A 16,311-nucleotide genomic window follows, 5' to 3' on the forward strand; every position below is an offset into this window, starting at 1 on the left:
CTGGCTAAAAATTCTCTGCCGATGCTGCTGTTGCTTCTTTATGGACACAATGTATGCTGAACCCATGAAGACATACAGACCAGGATGTTGACAACGTTGTTTTTACTCTCAGATGGTGTCAACTCGGCAAGGACCTATGAGCCATCTGTGATTAGTGTACCTCAGGGGACAAAGACCGGGATGAGATGTTGAACACATGGTGAGTGCAGAGGCTACAGTTTCATGATGATTCGGTTTCAGGACCAGTTTGGGAAATAGTTATCTTCTTGGCTGACAGAAATGAGTATGATGTCTGGAAAAGCATGATGTATTTGGGTCCACACAATATAGGTTATATTATTACTGTAACCTATGTGTCATAATACACGTCTCTACTGTCTTTTTGACCACCACATACACTTAATTGACAGATGATTAGGTACACTAGTGAAAACAAATGTTAATCTAATATAAATGTCCTGCACTTAGCTTCATGAAGGTCATATGGTAATCAGCATTTATATAACATAACGGAGAGAGCCATTCAACTTTGTTTTCATTTTAAAGGCTGTAGTTTGTAGTGCTATGTAATTGTGTTGTGTTGCCAAACATTTCAGTCTGTAGGCTAGCTAAATTTAGTAGCCTATTTAATTAAAGTTTAAGAGCACCACAAACTACATTCCCCAAAATGATCATAGAGCTACATTACCACACTCCATACGCAATTTAACATGAACTGACTATTGCAACAGTCAGAAATTTCATGCAAGTCTATTACATTTAAATTCAATCATTTTCACTGGTGTACCTAATGTTTTGGCAAGACTGCGATGTTTGCAGTGTCGCCTTGCCTCCAGATGATGGAGCACTTGGAGCTAACATGGATCACTCCTTTTACTCCAAACCGGTAGTAGGCAGATTTCTTTGCTTTTCAAAAGATAGCCTACTGTTGCACCTCCTATTTCAAAACTCTGTTTAAAATTTAAATCTAAAAATATATAGATATGGATAAAGTCTACTCAACCTTTACAGAAAAATATGTGATAATAAGCTGAAGAGAACGGCGTTAGTCTTACAGACACCTTAAAGTACAGAGAAGGACTTTAAAGTTTACATGTGTTAAACGTAATCACATAAACAACCCCGGGTTTTTCCAAATAAACTGTCGATTTTTTTTTCCTCCCTTAAATGAACAAATAACCCAGTTTTGCCCAAGTGGGAGGGCTTATGTTTGTGCTGTAGTTGCGCAGTGTGAGTGATGCTTGCAACTCTTGTTATGACTGCAAGGTCCTGTTTCAATCACTGGCGTCAGGCGGACGCAAAGACACCAACTCAACCCGCTTCACCTTCTCCCGAACAACGTAAATATTGATTTGGAAAGCGGAGTGTTGCCGAGCGACTTATGGGAGTTTTAATTTGAAAGCGCTCGGCTGGACCTAAAGAATATCCCTCGTCGTGTCACTTTGACGGTCCGACGGTTTTTTTCCCTCTCGCCTTTACCACGACTCGGAGATTAAACTTTTCCTCTATTGCTTCAAGTGCTACTTCAAGAGACTCGCCTGTGACCTTCACGTCTCTCATTAATGCTACATTTACCGGATACCGGGGATATTTTTGATACAGTTTCCAGGTCTTAATCAGATTCGACTTTTTTTTCTCCTCTTTTCTTTGAATGCGTTGCAAATATGATGATGTCACCGACGCCACTTTTTCCTGAAGTTATGGCGGAGCGCAACTTTTTTAACTTGTCTTGGTGAGCATGTTACAAGCTGCTGCCTCCTAGCATTGGTCACTCTTTGAAAGATATTTAACATGCTAACCGTGGCTGTTAACCCGCTACACCGTGGCGAGGAAGTAACGCGGCGTTTGGACAAGTGAAATTTGAATGAAGGGCGAACAGAGCCGTGCGGTGAAGTTTAACGCCGTAAGTCCGCCTCTTGTGGGCCTCCGGGCAGTTTTTACTGTTTTAACTGGATCTACGAGGCCTTACAAGAACACACGTAGCTGCGAGTAGCTATCGAGGCTGTACAAACCCCTGCACGCGTGTCAGTCGGAGCCTCACATTGTTGTGTGCACGGTCAGAAGTTTGATTTATCCGGAGCTCTAGTGAAAGTTAAACGCTCCTCTCCCATTGCTCCCAAACATAATGCTAACCTGCTGACATTGTTCTCACCTAGAGTTGTGACTTTGAAAGCGTCGCGGAGACGTTTTGTGTTTGCAGCACTGGCGTGGGTTTGGAAAGGCTAATTATTTATTCCCGTTCTGTTGACGGTGTACCCTGGATTTTCTGGATGCACTTGTTTTGAGCACGACTCCAGCTGCATGGTGGGTAATGGTGTGGAGGACCCACAGTTCTCACAGGTTCCTGCTTTTCTGCACCACTGACAAACCAGTATGCCTGCTGTGACAACTCAGCTCTGCAGTAAATCATCTCCTCAGCGTTAACAGTTCTTCGTGGAAGGCACAGCGGAGACAATTAAGCAGTTTTGCAGGGAGAGAGTATATAGATGCCAAAAGCCAAGGATCAGAAAAGTAATGCATGTGCCCGTGTATAGCCGTACAGTTTGTACTGAAAACAAAGCAGAATAATGAAAGTTGCTATGTTTATTTTTCGCGACAGATTTTTGTTTCAGTCAGCCAGTGTGTTTTCAAGTTATTATTATCCCGTTTGTTTATTTAAATCATCCCTCACTGAAAATATTGTGATGCTTTGGCGTGTGTTTTAAATCACTGAGCCTTAGTTGTCTGTTGTTGTCTGACCGTGCAGACAAAAGATTGTGTTGAAAGCGTACACTGTAAATAACACGACTGACCTCTATGGCGGCCTGAGATTCTCCAGGTCTGAGTGGATTAGTTTGTCTACATTGCTGCGCTGCTCCCTTTAAAAAAGGAAAATGCAATTCCTAGATGCTGCCTGTAATTTACATTGTGGAGCAGGCTGGGGCCCAGAGTTTAATAAGCACGGGCGGCCACTTAAAAGGTCAGAACGTGAATGTTCTCCTCGCTTTTCTCGTCACGCCTTTTCGAAACGATTGCTGCTTACATATCTGAAAGGGCCCTAATCGTGCCATAATCCAAGAACCCATGCGCTTGGTGAGATTATGTTTAGCGATTACATCAAACAAGCTGCCGGTTCTTTATATTGATACTTTCCCCCCCGCTTTGAAAAGATATCATTGTTGTAATCAGTTTTGACAGACGTGCGCGCAAGAAAGTTTGATTTCTTAGAATAAAAAATTTTAAAACCACAAAGCGAACATTTAGAAGAGGTCGCGTTATTTCCCATTGTACAAAAAAAGTACAAAAACATTGGAATTGCCACCCTTTGAAACAGCACAACTTTAAATGCACACAAAGTGCCTTCACTAAAGTGCAAGGTGCATCAACACGTAGAACCAAAAATAATACAGTATGAAAATATTAAGATTAATTGCAATTATTGGATGAGTTAATAGCTATTCAAACAGTTTTAGACCTAGACATGTGAACCTTTAGTCCTAATAACCTTTTTGCCAAATGGAAAATTCATTCTACACACTATAAATTCCCTTACATAGAGGATTGACAACTAACATTGATTTTTTTTTTCCCCCCTTAGACCATTACGAGCACTTGGCCTTACTAATGGAGCACCTTCAGGGAGCGTGGAAGACCCTGAGCAATGGCTTTGGGATGAGGGACCCTGCGTTCGATGGCCACTGCCTTTCCCCAACCATGGTCCAGGACTTTCACATTCAGCGTCGCTCCTCCGATGACAGCAAGATGCCCGACTCAAAGACTAGCAGCACTATCCGCGTCTACCTCCCAAACCAGCAGCGCACTGTGGTGAGTTCAGGAGTTCGAGTTGTCAGACCATTGTGACTTCATATAAGGCTTCAGGAACACTGCATTCTCATTAAGTTACTTGAAATTATATGAAACCATTTGGATCCTTGCTGAAAAGTGTTATTTTACTGTATATTTTTTGTCTCTTAGGTAAATGTGCGACCAGGCATGAGTCTTTTCAATTGCCTGATTAAAGCATTGAAGGTTCGAGGCCTGCAGCCTCAATGCTGCGCCGTCTTCAGGCTGCAACCAGGACAGAGGAGGTGAGCTCAGGACTGTTGTTGATTCGTAACCAGATCAGAGAATCAGAGCTTGCCAAAGATCTGGCTCCTACGTGCTGCAGAGATCTTGCTAATTTTTGTTTTGCTTTCTTTCAGTAAAAAGTTTCGGATGGATTGGAACACCGACTCGGCTTCGCTGATCGGAGAAGAGCTGCTGGTGGAGGTTTTAGATCACGTACCTTTGACGACGCATAATTTTGTGAGTTACCCCGGAGCATTTGCAGTATGGGCAAAAAAAAAAGAACACTACCACTAAATTATTCAATACATGCTTGTTTTGTTTTGTTTTTTTTTTCCATCTTCAGGTTCGGAAAACATACCTGAAACTAGCGTTCTGTGACATTTGCCAGAAGTTTCTTTTGAACGGCTTCCGTTGCCAAACATGCGGCTACAAATTCCACGAGCATTGTAGCACCAAAGTGCCCACTATGTGTGTGGACTGGAGCAACATCAGACAACTCTTGTAAGTATATGAGATTATAATATATATATAAAAAAAACACAGCATGCATAACTTGTCATTATGTCCTACAATATTTATTTTAACTGATGTGAAATAAAGAAGCATGCAATCTTTGTATGGGAGCTTATCATTTAATTTAAAATAATCAAATACAAAACACTGTTCATTGTGCTGCTAAGATACAAAGAGAAAGGTGTATTGGCACTAAGCTCCTGTGTGACTTTGCATACTTGCACTCAGAATGGAGGTTTATTATTTTTATTTTGCATGCAGGCCGCAGGACTGACAGTCATCATTTCTAGATCAATATCACTGACGCTGCTGTCTAATGGAGTCTGCTGTTATTTGATGAGGCACTCGCATATAACCAGGAACTGTATAGTATTCAGACTCTCCTTCTGTCTTCAGGTTGTGTCCAACGCCAGGTGAGGGCGGTGCCCCCTCCCTGCCCCCGCTGACGTCCCGTCGCATGAGGGAATCTTTAACGCGGTTTCCGAGGTGGGGCAAAAATTTAAGTCAGCCCATAACCTGTCCCCCCAGTTTTTCTTTTTGTTTTTCCTTTATTTTAATGTATGCATAGACTAAATGCAAAATATCTGCAACCGCAGACCCAGTTGCCTGTTTTGCTGCCAAGGCTGATGAGTAAGGGTTTGCTCTGACGTGGAGTTAAATTTATGTTGAAGTGAATGTCTTTGCCTCATAAAACTTGCACAAAGCTGATTTTTAAATCCTGCATTGTTTGCAGTCATGTAAACTGGAAGTGGTGTTTATTGGTAAATAGCTACGTGGTGTGTTGTCACCACTTGTAGACCATCTAAATGTGGGAAGCATTCCTGTGAGTTAAAGCAACAGAGCAGGTAAATAAAATGCACAATGCAGAGAGTGCACCATTTTGGAAAGTAGTGCTTGTGAACGTCCATGTATAGTTGTTTGAAGGTGATTTTTGTGCTCAATGGTGTCACCTACTCTAGGGTGTCTCCACAAATCATTCTAGCTGTGAGAACTGATGATCAGAGTGCTACTTGGCCTACGCATTTACTCTTTGTGGCTTCTTGATTCTAAAATTAAGACGCTGGGTCGGTGTAAACTGAGATACATTCACAGGTCTATACTGGACTGCAACTACAATTGTAGTCATGTCTCCAAAGACCCTTAATTGTAATTGAATTAAATCCTGTTTTTAGTGACGTCCTCAGCTTTACGGGGGCTTACCAGTCCAAGAGCTGATGTAATAAGGCAAGAAAAGAGCCTGTTGTTTCAGTGGCACTTAAAACGGTTCAAAAAGCACTCTGAGCTGCCAAATTAGCACTCACAAAGTATCGAGTTGTTCCACGTCGAGCACTCCCAAATACTCTTTTGAAACATAGTTTTGCGTTGCCAAAAGGGGTATTTCTTCTCTTTCACATTTGAAGGTGTGATATAATACGATCTCTGCATGTATATATGTCACTCAGCTGATGTTCCACTGTCACCATTTTAACATGCAGCCACGGTGCAGTACGGTTAGTGCTGCAGCAGCGTGTGCACCGAGACCTCAGACTGAATTCAAAGGTTTATTTCTGGACAGGTTTTTTTTTTCTTTTGCTCTTGTTCTTATGTTTGTGTATATTTCAGTTGTCTGCAAGTTCACATTTCAAGTAAGACCAACATTCAGATTGTTTGGAGATTAACATATTTGGCTGGTGAGCTTTGTACTCTTCAACCGAACCAATACCGATCTTGGCAAACATCAAGAGCAAAATACCTCAACTGTGTAAAGCTAGCTGGGAAGGGCATGAGGGGAAAACAGCATTACAGTTCTTTTTCTTTTTGTAACCACCCAGTGTGATACAGGATTAATGTTTACGTGTGTCAGCTGTCTATTGATGGCACAACATAAACACGGTATCGAATGCTTGAATGGGCAAAGTGAGAGAAAATGACAGAAATGAAACCAGAAAGCCCCTGAACCAACTGCCACCACACCCACGACGGCCCAGTTTTAAAGAAGTTACAGAATTCAGCATTTGCTTCTGTTAAATGTCAGCCGCTGGTGTTATTTTGAAGCCGCAAGCTCAGTCCTAATACTTGATTATTTCACCCTCGCAGCTCGGCCCACCGATATTCCACCCCTCACGCCTTCAACTACACCACACCCACAGGCGGCGGTCTCTCCCAGAGGCAGCGCTCCACTTCTACACCCAATGTCCACATGGTTAGCACTACCCTGCCTGTAGACAGCAGCATGATCGAGGTAACTACACACCATATGGGCCCCTTGGGTAGTCTGTAGGTTCAGGCAGCCACTCCTAAAATATCTCATGCCTGAGACTGTTCTTGCCCTCCTTCGTACATCTCAGGCATTCCAACTATCTTTGTTTTGCTTTTTCTTTCTGCCTCTTATCTACTTCTGAGTTAAGTAATCCAACTGGACAGGGCTCTGTCTGTTTTGTTTTTCCCCTGTTGGCATCTTATTTTTGCATTTTTTTCAAAGATGTGTGACATTTGACTTCCCCCTGTTCAGTTCTAGTTTCTGCTTTAATACTGTCACTGTTCTTGCATAATCGGCGCACTAGTCTTGCATGCTTTGTAGACTGATTCCCCTATTTACTACCCAGGTAGAAACCTGGGTATCGCTTTTGTGATTGTTTCTTCCTCACTTTCCTTTACTGTGTCCCTTTTCCTCCTGTCTCTTCACTGGCCTGTTGTATTGTACCCTTCTGGGGAGTAGCTAGACTGCCTGAATACCTCCCCCAGCTCCTGGTGCCATAGATTCTGGCTGAAGAGGAAAGTAGGTATTGTGCACTTCTCCCAGTCTTTTGTTGAGGCCTCACCTGAGAGTCCAGAAAAGGTTAGAAAGCAGAGTGTCTGTGTGCAGTCTGAATGGTATGCCTTTCAAACAGGCTATCTGCATTCATATCTTAGCGCTGCAGTCAAAACCATGAGTGACAGAACAGCACATGGTGTACTGTTTGGACAAGCTAACCAAACTTTTGTTTGCGTTCTTTTCTTCTCTTAAGGATGCAATGCGTGATCATGATTCGGGTAAGTGTCTGTCCTGCATTTCAAGTTTTATGTCATGTACTTTTGTGTTGCGGCTCCTCCCACATGTTCTAGACTTCCCTTTTTGATTGTGTGTTTATTTAAAACAAAGAGCTATTCAAGCTCACACCTTTCTAAGGTCTACCTGTGACCTATGATATACTACTTAGTAATCATTCAAGACTAGACTGGATGAGGTCCCTGAACATCTTTGTAAATCTATATAATATCCATTAAGATGAATCTGATGCAAAGAAGAGGCAAAAATGGAAATAATGTTTGATGCTCACTATATATGTATACTATGCATGCATTTTTATTTACCATGTGTCCTGTAGTAGATGACCACTAAAAACCACCATGCATTACACAGTGCCACCTTCCACCTTGAAATAACCATATCTCCTAACTTTTTTTCTTTCTCAAAGCGGGGAGCTCCCCCAACCAGAGCCCCACAGGCTGGTCCCACTCCCAGTCCAAAGCCCCTGCACCCGCCCAGAGAGAGAGGGTACCATCCTTTAAAACTCAGGAGAAAAATACAATTGTATGCATTCTTTTTATTTATTTATTCTTTTGCGATGCATATATACATACATCTTGGTGCAATCTTCCCTTTTGGAAATTGTTTTCCAAAAGTCAGTCTGTTTTATTACGTGTGTCATCAGTTGCCTCTTTCTGATTTGTGTTCATCCAGAGGCCTCGGGACAAGCGTGACTCCAGTTACTACTGGGAGATCGAGGCCAGCGAGGTTTATCTGCAATCCCGCATCGGCTCAGGCTCCTTTGGAACTGTATACAAAGGAAAATGGCATGGTAGGAACACGTTTTCATGCTGCTCACGATATCCTGGAGTGAGTTACTTGAAACAAAATGGCAGATGTGCATGCAGCATTGCCTTTTATATGCATTTATTTATTTATTTTTATTTTAATTTTTACGTTCAAGTAACCGGTGTGCATTTTTGTTTTAGGTGATGTGGCAGTGAAGATTTTAAAAGTGACTGACCCCACACCAGAGCAGTTCCAGGCATTCAGGAATGAAGTGGCCGTCTTGAGGTAAGAAATAAGTCAAACACGGCAGAACCTACAAAAATTTGCAAGCGGATCATCTTTATTGCTAACTTTTATCTTATCTTTCGTGTGGTGATTTCCTCTTCCTCTCGGCGTCTTGTCTCAGGAAAACGCGACATGTCAACATCCTGTTGTTCATGGGCTACATGACGAAGGACAACCTGGCCATTGTGACCCAGTGGTGTGAAGGCAGCAGCCTCTACAAACACATTCATGTCCTGGAGACGAACTTCAAGATGATCCAGCTCATAGATATCGCCAGGCAGACCGCTCAGGGCATGGAGTAAGTAAAAAAGTATCAAGCTTCTCTGACAAACCAGTTTAAAAATAACCGCGCTATAATAATCTTTCCCTCTCATTTTTAGCTATCTGCACGCAAAGAACATCATTCATCGCGACATGAAGTCCAACAGTATCCTTTCTGTTTGGCTTTTCAGTGCGTGTGCTGAGATAATAACGCTCGTCATAAGCGTCATGCTGTGCAAGATCTGTCTTTGCTCAATTTGTCGTAGCTGTACAAGATTCCTTGACAGCAGCTCAGACATCTTCTTGCATGAAGGGCTAACGGTGAAAATCGGAGACTTTGGCCTCGCTACAGTGAAGGCCAGGTGGAGCGGCTCACATCAGGTGGAGCAGCCTTCTGGTTCCATTCTTTGGATGGTAAATGACAGCTGTGACCTCCTAAGAGCAGTGTTCCGCTGTTGTGCGTCACTCATTATGAACTTAAGCAATGCGTCTACACCTTGTCCAGTTTCTTTTATCGTCAGCGTCGGAACTTGACTGCTGCAAACTTAAAACTACTGAAAGTGGAGCAGTGCATGTTCCTGGGTGTAAATATACCACAGCGACATGGTGGAAATTCTGAGATTCTTGTCTTAAAACTTGAATCTTACTTTTTATTGTATGTCGACAGGCTCCTGAAGTTATCCGGATGCAGGATAACAACCCCTACAGCTTCCAGTCTGATGTCTATTCCTATGGAATAGTTCTCTTTGAGCTCATGACGGGAGAGCTCCCATATTCCCAGATAGCAAACAGAGATCAGGTAAGATCATTTAGGGATGTAATACCACACGCCCGGTGACTATAGTATAGTAGTCCATCGGTGCATGTCCTGACATCAGGATGGCATGATGGGTTTCACCAGTTTTGTCGTCCCTGAAGTTGTTCAGTTTGTTTATTCCAAAACAAAGCTGTAACCACACAATCAGACATGTGGTAAAGCCTTAGTCCTCACCTGGGTCCCAGGGTCAGGCCAGAAGATGGTGGAAAGACACTGTGTCACTGTCTGAAGGGGGTGGTGGAGCTGGCCTGAGGCCCACCGTGGAACAGAGGCGGGCGCCATGGAGCCAGCGGCCTAATTTTAGAGCCCGTAACACAACCCTGTGTGTGTGTGTGTGTGAGAGAAAAGGCGTGCATTCGTGTGTGTGTCTGTAGTTTTTGGTCAACTTATAGGCCATGACAACTGGACTGAGTCACATCTGACCCACTACTCATTTCATTTCACTTTGGACTGTGTTTAAATAAGATTTGAGGCCTGAAAAAAGTGTTGTGATCCACTTTCGTACCCTACTCTCCTTGATACTGTAGAATGACTTTGTACTCAGCTGATCTGGCAAGCACATGGAGTACTCCTATCATCCTTTATCTTTGCAACATCATGCCCTCATGCCTTCACAATAGCTCCAGTGTTTTAGATGTCTGTCACCTTAGACTCACTGGCCATGTTTATAAAGTATCCCTGAGATGGACGACTGATTTAGGATTGAACTGGTGTCTGCTGCAGTTCCACTGCCTTTAATAGTTGAACTCTTTGTGACTCTCTCTCCCCCTCAGATTATCTTCATGGTGGGGAGAGGCTATTTGTCCCCAGACCTCAGTAAACTCTACAAGAACTGCCCCAAAGCCATGAAAAGGTTGGTGGCAGACTGCATCAAGAAGTCCAAGGACGAGAGGCCGCTCTTTCCACAGGTGAGCTGCTCTCACGTCAAGACAGTCGAGCCGAATTAAGAGTGTGTGGATCAGCTTCATCTTTCTTCTTTCTCATGCATTTGTAGATCTTGTCCTCCATTGAGCTTCTGCAGCATGCCCTCCCGAAGATAAACCGCAGTGCCTCAGAACCGTCCCTGCACAGAGCCTCACACACTGAGGATATCAATGCCTGTACTCTGACCTCCACCAGACTGCCTGTTTTTTAGCAGATCAGACCGCAGCACTGCCCCTCCTCCTCCTCCTCCTCCTCCTCCTCCTCACCCCCCTCCCCCTCCTCCTCCTCCTCCTCTCATTACACTTGCCTTCCTCCTCCAAATATACAAATCAGTCCAAACATTCAGTATGCCCAAAATTCTCTTCCTAAAGATGCTAATATAGACCAACAGATGTACATGCAATCATACATAAACCCATGCTGATCAATAAAATCTGCCAGGAAATGAGGAGAGAGGGAAGTGCAGAGAGAACTGCATCTGAGATTAACTGTGGAAGGAAGTGAGTGGAGATGGATTCCAGATGGATGTGCACATGAAGACGCTGGCAAAGGATACGTCAAGGTGATGCCTTGCTTTTCACCACGTGTATGAAGAAGTATGCAGAGGCTTCGTGTTGGCATTGTATTTGGTATAAGTTGTAAATATATGCACGCACACCTACCTAAGACGACAATGAACAGACATTGAAGGAAGCTTCAGAGAAAGATGAACGTTTCTCTTGATTTGGCTTCAGTGTCGTGAAGCTCGCCCTTCCGTCAGACCGTCCTGGACACTGATGAAGAGGAGTCTTTAAGCTTACCTGCCTTAAGAGGAAACAAAGCCTGGACTAAGATCCTGCACAACTTCACCTCCTGAGATCACAAAGCCGTTGGATGTAGTCCATATAGTTGCACAGTAGTAGTTGATTTTTGCATTGTCTTAAATGATAATGGAGTAGACATGGGATTTTATTTTATTTTTTTTTTTTTTTGTCTTTTTTTTGTTGTTGACTTCTTTTAATCGCTTTTCTTTCTTGGGTCATTTTGGATGAATTATAGCCTGTCAGTCAGCGAGCATGATGGAAATGGAAATCTGCACATTTTAAGCTAAAGCAATGGTTAGAAGCAGTTTCAGCGCTCTGTGTAAACCAATCTGCAGATACCTACGCGTTCTTGTCAGTCTCAACCATTGGTAGTTCACAGGAGCTGGATATTTGCCGATTGTCTTAAATATTTAAATTGATTTGGAGACTAATTTGTTTTTTGTCTATCTTGTCACTTTCAGGAGGTTAAACGTTTTATTTTGAACTCGGTGAGAAAGTTGTTTATTCGATATTTTAATAAAATTAAGTTAAATTCCTTTGCCAAAATAGGTCGTACGGATTCTTTCTTCTCGGTTTGGAAATGTTTTCATTACTCAACATGTAGATGACATGAATTTTAGCTCAGCTGCTTCAACTTCTGCATTTAATGTGGGCAGTTGGCATGAGTTAATACTGCTGTCTAACACAGCAAAATCTCACACATGTGCAAGAGTTTGTGGCAGGGTGTAATGTTTGCTGTTACAGTGGCAACGTGGTGTAACCTCACGGGGGATCCGGGCCAGACACGCCACCAAGGGATTCCACCATTGGCTGATGCCCCTGTGCACTGCACCGCCACTGGCAGGCTGAGTGGAACAACAATCATTCAGCAAGGGAGGGGACATGTGGTGGAAACGAGAGAGGACAGTTATATTCTGTTTTAGTGTAAACATCCAGCGTGCAGTTCCTGCTAAGCAGGACCACTTGACTGCATTTAGTCCAAAGTGCAGATGTATAGTAAATAGGGGATGTTTGCTGTGATCTAAACGTGGGGATAAGTGTTTATTTTTCATGCGTTGTGGCCCTTTGAGACGGGGGCAGGACAAGGAACATAATGGGAGCGGTTTTGGGTTCTTTCTCTCATTTCAGGCAAACATATCATACGCCACCAGCCCGGTGTCATCAAAAGTAGAGCAACACAATGAGAGCAAAGCCTTGGCTTAACCATCAGTCATCTATTTTTGCAACACTTGTTCTATATGTGTTTATCTGTTCTATTTCTGCATCCTGAGAAACCACACAGCCCAAGCGCCCTGCTTCCCTGATGTACAATAGCTCCATCTAGTGGTTCTTCCAGCATACTCATCATCTAGATAACAGCGGTGGAAGGATTGTCAAGAAAACGCGTCACAAATGTCCTCTATATACTAAATTGCTTTATTAGATTGTTAATGTATCACTGCAGAAGCAGCACTGAGTTGTGTTACGTTTGTTGAAGTGGAATAGTTTGACTTTGAAACTGCTACTTCATATTGGTATAGTATTTTAGGCAGGCACCTAACAACCTAACCTAGGCTTCTTCAGTGGGTCACAACATGAACGTGATGCCCTGTAAAACAAGTTGCTCACAAATAATTATTTAGATAAAATTATCAGAAGGAAAATCACTCTTTTTGTTAGAGCTCATATACATCTAATAAAACCAAAAAGGCAACCACTTTAACATATCATAAATATATTTAATGTTTTATTTTGACAGCTTAAAATGAAGCAAAGTGTACACAGGAAGTGTAGGCGTACACCTTCCTAAAGGAAAAGTAATTAAATGTGAGTAAATCTATTAAATATATAACTCACAATTTTAACCGTCAACTATAATAAATTGTGAACACACGTCATCGGGGTAAGTGTATGAGTGTATTGCTAAGCCCTGATGCTGTGTCAGCACAGTTCCCTCCAGACAAAGACTCGAGAAGTAGAAGGATCCATTCTCCTCTAATGTGATTTGATAAACACAACCTCCAGACATGGTGCACCAATCTATTATAGGATCGCTTGAATTTGTTTGAGGATGTCCGCCGAGACAGCTATTTGCCCCTGTCTGTTGTGGCCTTCAGTTCTTATCCGGGAATAAAAAGCCAATAATTGCACATTTATGTAAGCGTTAGTCGCTAATGGTCCTGCAATATGAGGCCATGTCTTTATGCATGAGAGGTGCTAGAAAAATATTGGTCATTGCCATAAGTGTTTATTAGAAATTGCGTGACATGTTTCCCGTATAAATTCTGAGGCGCACTGATGCAGTTCTAGTGGTCGATTACGTAACAGACTGTGGCTTAACTCGACCACTAGATGGCGGCAGAAAACTCTGTTGTCTTTTCACAATGTAATGCAAAATTGATGGTGTCCTTTTCTGGATGATTGTGAAATGATTAATTCATTGACAGGAAGACAATCTACAAATACTTTGCTAATGAAATACCTTCAGTTATTTTTTGAACGAGGTCTCCCTGCCTCCGTCTCCTCTCATCATATATCACTGCAACCTGGATAACTTTGTATCTTTGACTTTTGTTTGAGAATGTGACACTCAAGGATGTGATCTTGTCATGCCATGACATTTCATACGCTTAAGCAGTAATAGATCCACTCAAAAATAATCTCCTTCGTTGGCAATGTAAATAACGGCAAGCAAAAAATAAAATATGTCACCTCTGCTCTTTCCTTCATTAAAGGATGGATGTGCTCCTCTTCCTTTGCAGCAGATGGTCAGTGCAGCTTCCCCCTACAGGGCACTAGTTGTTCACGTCGTGCAGCAGCCTGGCAGACAGCTGGGAGGAGTCTAGACGGAAGCTCCTCAACTGGAGCTTCAGGAGCTTCAGGAGCCGACCGTGTCATCGCTCTGAGTCCTTCGGGGACTTTGACTATCACCAGGCCAGGTCAGTGTGCTTGTTACAAGGAGAGAAAAAAAATGCACCATCTGGAAGTCTACCACAAGCATCATGCTGAACACATTTTATCTGTGGGAGATGTTTGCTTATAATTTGCGGAAACAAACAAAATTATTCCACAGTATGAATGTTGATGACAGTTTCCAAGACAAATAACAGATGCGATGGCTTAATACGGTGTCATCTGTCTCCAGCATACGAGACTTTCTGGCAAAGTTGTAGCACAGGAGGGCCTCTGCAGACATGTGGATTACTCATGGTTCCTCTGTAGGCAGAAAAAGTAGCAGCGCTGACAGCTGCTGGCAGTTTAGGAAGTTCTAACCAGCTCATCATTCGACGAATAAGAAAAAGGCCTCATTACTGAGTTTTCATAGAGACTTGTAAGCCTATCTGATGTTTGACTATGTGGGTGTTGTTAAGCGGCCAAGCAACAGATAATAAGATCTATTGCTGTGAACATTTGCTTTTTGGGTGTTTACTGTGTATCCTGTGATGTTTTTTTTTTTTTGTTGTTTGTTTTGTTTTGTACTCACCCTGTACCTATGTTCAGTCTCAGCAAGACTCATTGTAAGCAGAGGATGTTTTGTGGAGTAAACAGCCATTCACAGTGAGTCATATACAGCCTTATTAAATCTGTGCATGAGTGCACGAACACCAGTTAATATCAGGTTGTAGTATAGGCACATGTGACTTTGAGACGTCACAGGCCAATCATTATATAATGCAGTTTATGTGAATGACCATACTGCGTGTTATATAAATATGTGGAGAGCAGAATCATTAACATGGTCAGTTCCAGTTTTTTGTGGAAAAACTAAATGAACTCAGGTACACTACCGGTAACTTCAAGCGGAGTATATTTTTCACAACATGTCTGGATTTTTTTTTTTTTTTTCAAAGTTTCAGGATGACTTTGCGTAATGATACTAATTATAGCAGCAACAACAACAGAGCTCTTAACACCTGCGGGGACAATCTAAAGCATGAATAATTCATGGCACAATGGAGTTATTGTTCAAATGTCCTCACAGAAACGTAAACAGAGGTAGAGAGTAAATATAGCCATAAATAACTCATTCATCCACTATTTTCCACACAGTATAAACAGTATAAATACTACAATGGAAAACACAGCAATGCTAGTAGGGCGTACGTGGTCATAGCTGCGTTACTGATAATCACTGGCAGTGGGTAATCAACCAGCCAATAAATACATTTCTAGTCAAGCAGTACAATCAGTCAATCACAAACCAAATATACTCATCAATTTCATTCCATTCACCATAGAACCCCTGAAAACAGAACAAAACGTGAATGACTACGTAAACAGCAATCAAAAACATAGATTGAACTCAGTCTTGATGTGGTCTGAACAAATTCAACTGCAACCAGAGCCTTCAAGTCTCAGCTTTTATCCTTTCACTGGAAGTACACAAAAAACAGCACACTGCGATGAGTAGTGTTCCTTAAATAAGCATGCATGTTAAGCATTTTTTTAAGTTGTTTCAGTTAAATATCATCATCTAATTAATTATTTATTCAGAGAACAGATTTGCAAAGGACTTCCTAAAGCTGCGGATGGTGTCAGCGTTCGCTGGGTCTTCGCTGCCGGTGCGGAAAAAGGACACGTCTCTCATTCCAAAGGCATCCCTCGGAGACCGGGATTCACTGGAAGACAAGAGAATCGTGACTTTTCATGTGCGGAGTGAGTCAGCGTAAGTGAACTCACACGAGGGTTGAATACACTCCGTCTGATTAGTTCAGAAAGCAAGGGTGTTTGTTTGAGAACTGACGCATTCATTCTTACTTTGGCTGTGGAAGTCCCTGCAGTTTCCCCCCAGTTTCCTGCCCCTCCAGCTGTTGTTGTTTATGATCCGCCGCTGTCTGCAGACTGGTAGATGTGTTTTCTTGACGCGTTTGTGACTGACCCTGATTCTCAGGATGCAGAGAAGC

At 42.5% G+C, this 16,311-nt stretch overlaps 1 protein-coding gene across 6 annotated transcripts; it reads left to right on the forward strand.

Moving 5' to 3' along the window:
- The first annotated feature begins 112 nt into the window (after window positions 1-112).
- On the forward strand, window positions 113-11,974 carry raf1a (Raf-1 proto-oncogene, serine/threonine kinase a). Of its 6 annotated transcripts, none has more exons than XM_047574142.1 (18): window positions 113-199; window positions 3,578-3,804; window positions 3,955-4,067; window positions 4,182-4,284; window positions 4,391-4,548; window positions 4,957-5,046; window positions 6,637-6,781; window positions 7,259-7,378; window positions 7,548-7,572; window positions 7,998-8,113; window positions 8,264-8,381; window positions 8,539-8,623; window positions 8,745-8,921; window positions 9,004-9,050; window positions 9,180-9,298; window positions 9,552-9,683; window positions 10,475-10,609; window positions 10,696-11,974. In XM_047574142.1, exons 2-18 carry the CDS (start codon window positions 3,604-3,606, stop codon window positions 10,834-10,836), a joined length of 2,025 nt encoding a protein of 674 aa, XP_047430098.1. In that variant the 5' UTR covers window positions 113-199; window positions 3,578-3,603; the 3' UTR covers window positions 10,837-11,974. The 6 variants fall into 6 exon arrangements, with proteins under 6 accessions (XP_047430098.1, XP_047429867.1, XP_047430166.1 ...); XM_047573911.1 differs by lacking the exon at window positions 113-199 and adding an exon at window positions 1,241-1,732; XM_047574210.1 differs by lacking the exon at window positions 113-199 and adding an exon at window positions 1,241-1,732 and having other exon boundaries at window positions 9,180-9,265.
- The last annotated feature ends 4,337 nt before the right edge of the window (window positions 11,975-16,311 follow it).

This window comes from Mugil cephalus, chromosome 1 (genome assembly GCF_022458985.1).
Source record: "Mugil cephalus isolate CIBA_MC_2020 chromosome 1, CIBA_Mcephalus_1.1, whole genome shotgun sequence".
Taxonomy (NCBI): domain Eukaryota; kingdom Metazoa; phylum Chordata; class Actinopteri; order Mugiliformes; family Mugilidae; genus Mugil; species Mugil cephalus.